The 4,115-nt window shown below is 43.8% G+C and overlaps 1 protein-coding gene across 1 annotated transcript; it reads right to left on the bottom strand.

Annotated features, from left to right (window-relative positions):
- Positions 1–242: 242 nt before the first annotated feature.
- LOC148316163 (uncharacterized) lies at positions 243–670 on the bottom strand. The gene is made up of 2 exons (XM_088287043.1): positions 540–670; positions 243–451 (listed from the first exon to the last, which is right to left on the bottom strand). Exons 1-2 carry the CDS (start codon positions 643–645, stop codon positions 243–245), a joined length of 315 nt encoding a protein of 104 aa, XP_088143169.1. The 5' UTR covers positions 646–670.
- Between the last annotated feature and the right edge of the window lie 3,445 nt (positions 671–4,115).

Genomic DNA, 4,115 nt, shown 5'->3' on the forward strand with positions numbered 1-4,115 from the left:
GCTTGCTGGATTTCTCTCTCCAAGGAAAACAGAGAGCCAGCATGTTTAAATCCATGCAGGGTTTTTTTTTTTTTTTAGCTTCGAACCTTATTTGGCGAGGCTTAAATAAACAGTCCCAGATGTCAGTTTTCAAAGTCACTTAAAACCGTGCACCTCGTTTATTGTGGAGTAGACGTATAATAAAATAATGCATGGGTTCGTTCTAAAGGCAATTACGAAGATTTTCTCTCCCCCTCTCTTACTTATTGTTGTTGTCCGTTCAGATTCAAGTTCCTCGCCCTGCTCCAGCTCGCCAAACTCCCCCGTTCCTCAGGCTCGTCCCAGCTCCCTTCACGTCTTGGGCCGCTACACCAAGGCTGGTCGCTGCAAGTCCACGAGCAGCATTCCGCCGTCCCCGCTGGCCTGCATCCCGCCTCCTCAGCCTCTGTCACCTCAGTGCTCTCCTTCCTGCCTTCCCAGCCACCCAAAGTCATTGCAGGGCTTTCACGGGAAAACGCTATGAAGTTGTGGCGACTGCGGCCCGCGGGCCTCGTACTCACGCTCGATGTCGCTGCTGTCCTGCTCGCCGCCGCCGCTGTCGCGACTCTTCCCGAACAGGAAGGACCTGGTCAACACGCCCTTTCTACGCTTGTCGCCCGACGGCATTTCGGGCAAGATGGCAAAGGGTTGATGTAATTAGTATTTGCCGCGTTTTTGCTCTTTGGGGCCGCCTGGTGTCTTCCTCCACACAAAGACCCCTCCCTCAGCGCGTCCAAGAACAAAGGAAACACAGTCAAGAGAGAGGTACCAGCTGCCAGCCGCTGCATGATGATGGGGAGGATGACTGCGTCTCAAGTAACGCAAACTGAAGACTACAAAGTGGAAGTCGTATTCGCTGCTATTCATGTATCCTAATTCCCGACGAGGTCTTGACGCTCGTTGTCCCGGAAGTGATTTCTTTCCCCGCTACATTAATGCCCTGCGCCAAGCTATCTTGCGCCGCAGCAGAACGGACTTTATTTGAACGATATGTAAGTCTGTGCACAGCAGCAGCAACAAGCTACGTGATGGCAAATAAGCGACTCCACTACCAAGTAGCGTGCTAAACGAGGAGGCGAGCAAGGAGGCGCACAGCATGCTAATTGCTAAAATGAATAAAAAAGGGCAAAAGTCGGACTTTCAAAAATTCATAACTCACTTCCTGTTCATATTCGACACACTGTGTGGGATGGGGTGGCTAAGGGGCCTGATGCTGACTTAAAGGCCTTTGCTCACAACAATGACTAGCCTTTGTTTTGGGCAGAAAGGCAAGGAGTTCACAGTTGAACCCTCCAAAACATTTCTCTCACGCCTTGCTCATTGCTCTCTATTCCAAATAACGTGAGGAATCTTCAAGAGGATGCGGCCTGATGACAATTATGAGCACAGTCACAAAGGTAAATTGCGAACGAGTCAAAACATGACATTTATTGAAGACTGGAAAGGGCATGTCACACTGACTCATTCACTTCAAGTGCCCTTTGACTGACTGGCTGCCTCGTCATTTTGGAGCACACATACATGCACACTGACAAGATTACAGGGGAATACCAGCAGGAGAGACGGAGAGACTGCCGAAAGCAGTTTGAGGCGCTCTTTGCGATATTCTAGGAACGCTGTACAAATCATCGTATTCCGGAGGAGGAGGGCGGGCGTGTGTCATACTTGGCCCGAATAGGAGCACCTTCCCCGGGCACGGTGTGGTGTGTTTGTAGATGAGTGTGGGGGGAGGCACAGGCAGGAAGCGAGACCGGCCGTTTAATGATGAGCTACCTACCTTTTCCCTTCAATAAATAGAAATGGTCCTTATCTGAACCATATCTTGATCCATAGTTGTACATACTCAACTTGTATTCCTTGTGAGGGATTCGAACCACCACTGCTTCTTTCGGTGCTACTGTCGTGAATAAAGCTGCACAGACCCCAAATGGAGCACAAGTGAATTTCATCGAGTCCCTATTAAAAGAACGCCTTGGAAGAGAAAGAAGGATGGCTCCCATTGTAAAGAAGTCGAGCTATCGGCAGACTGTCCCCGCAGGATAGTACATGCAGGCCGCTGACATATACGCCTGTAGTCTCGCCCCCTCATAGCAAATGTGTACAGCGCGAGCTGAAAATGCATTTACAGCACTAAAAAACCAAACTTTTATAACAGCTAAACCAATTCAGCACTAAAAAACCAAACTTTTATAACAGCTATAAACTAATATACAAATATATTAATTAAAAATGCTTAATTAATAAAAGTCTCCCGAAAAATACAATCAAGAACACACCTTTGTTTTTTAAAAAAAAAAATAAAAAACAGCTACAGTGTTACAGCAACAATTTTCCCAAGACATTGTATTAACCTCCAAATATTATTCTAACAATGGCCGAGGAAAAGGTGACGGACGCACAACGTGCTCCTTGCTCTCAGGTGCAAATTTGTGTCATAATGTAACCAATATATCACCTGGAGAGTGGCATGGGGGTTGTGTCTCATGGGGAAACCGAGGAATTGAGAGGCAACACAGAAGTGTTGCCCATCCAAGGCGTTGCGTTCAGGTCGCACGTTTCCAATGTAAATTTCCACCTTTATATAGTGTAGAAAGGCATCCTGAAGCCTGGAGAGTCATTAATTTGATTGTCCAGTATTTCCTTCATGAGATATTGCAACACTTAGGCCGAGAGCAACAGCGTGCGGTGTACAGACAAGTCTGATGAAGAACTTATAGAATACCTCAAATTTAAGAACAAATGGGAAATAGATGTTGAAGCAACCACACAAAAAATCCTCTACTCTCGATGCTCTTCGCTGAACCTGTCGATCTCAACAAGATCAATCTTTCATCTAACAGTCTCGCGATCATAAACGGTAGTCATAACATCGCGTTGCATTCACTGACCAAACATAGGCTGGGAAAAACCAAAGCACAATAGCACTGCATAGTCCTAGGCCCTTTTGGTTTTTTAGTGCTGTAAATGCATTTTCAGCTCGCGCTGTACACATTTGCTATGAGAGGCATTATCTCATAAGGGAAATATTGGACAATCAAATTAATGACTGCCCAGGCTTCAGGACGTCTTTTTACACTATATAAAATTTTATTTAGCGTAATTTACGAGTGATTCACAATTACTTTGCAGTTTCTTTCTTTTTTGCACTTTCTAAATTTTCTTTTGCGTGAATACTTTTATTTTCAGAGCAATTTGTACAAATTCATTACACACAAACACACACAAAACTTTGGATTTGACTTGAGAGCAGTTAAAGCTGGAAGACTTGAAATAAACTGCTTGTGAGAAACAAAAAATAAGATGAATCAAGTTAAGCCATATCTTCAAGGATGTTCACTATTACAGTACTTTTATCATTGCAGTACTTTTATAATTGCTGTATTTCCTATCATTGCGGTACTTTTATTTCAGCACTAAAAAACCAAACTTTTATAACAGCTAAACCAAACGTTTCCAATGTAAATTTCCACCTTTATATAGTGTAGAAAGGCATCCTGAAGCCTGGAAAGTCATTAATTTGATTGTCCAGTATTTCCTTCATGAGATATTGCAACACTTAGAAAAACACCGCTCGAAGCCCCAATCACAGACCTCCTTAACCCTTTGAATGCCGTGGTCTAAAAGTGCTTAACAAAGCACCTTTTAAAAGATGCGGACAGTAATGAGGCAAGGAGACGAAGACGAGATTTGACCCATTTACTCCCCCTACCAAACTGTTTACACATCAATAGCAACCTTTCATCCTTTCACGTCTCTAATCCCTTCGGACCAGAAACACCTCAACTCCCTCCCCTCCGCTCCCTTAAAAGTACAGGTTTCTTAAGAATGTCTCTCCTTTGTGCGTCACAACAGCGTTCCCTTAAATTTGTCTGAAGGGCCTGATAAAAATACAAAAAATATTCAAATGTAAAATATTTTGAATTCATATCAGTGGCAGAACAAAACCGAAAAAGAAATCCTGGCATGAATAACATCAGATTTTAGATTGATTGAAAGAAATATTCTTGTATCTTTGGATTATTTGACTGTTTTATCTAGGTTACCTACTGGCGGTTCTGGCATATAAGCCTCTATTTCCCATATCGCCCTTTCACTTG

The sequence above is a fragment of the Idiotropiscis lumnitzeri genome, chromosome 22 (assembly GCF_059441095.1).
Source record: "Idiotropiscis lumnitzeri isolate Australia: NSW breed Sydney's pygmy pipehorse chromosome 22, RoL_Ilum_1.0, whole genome shotgun sequence".
Taxonomy (NCBI): Eukaryota; Metazoa; Chordata; class Actinopteri; order Syngnathiformes; family Syngnathidae; genus Idiotropiscis; species Idiotropiscis lumnitzeri.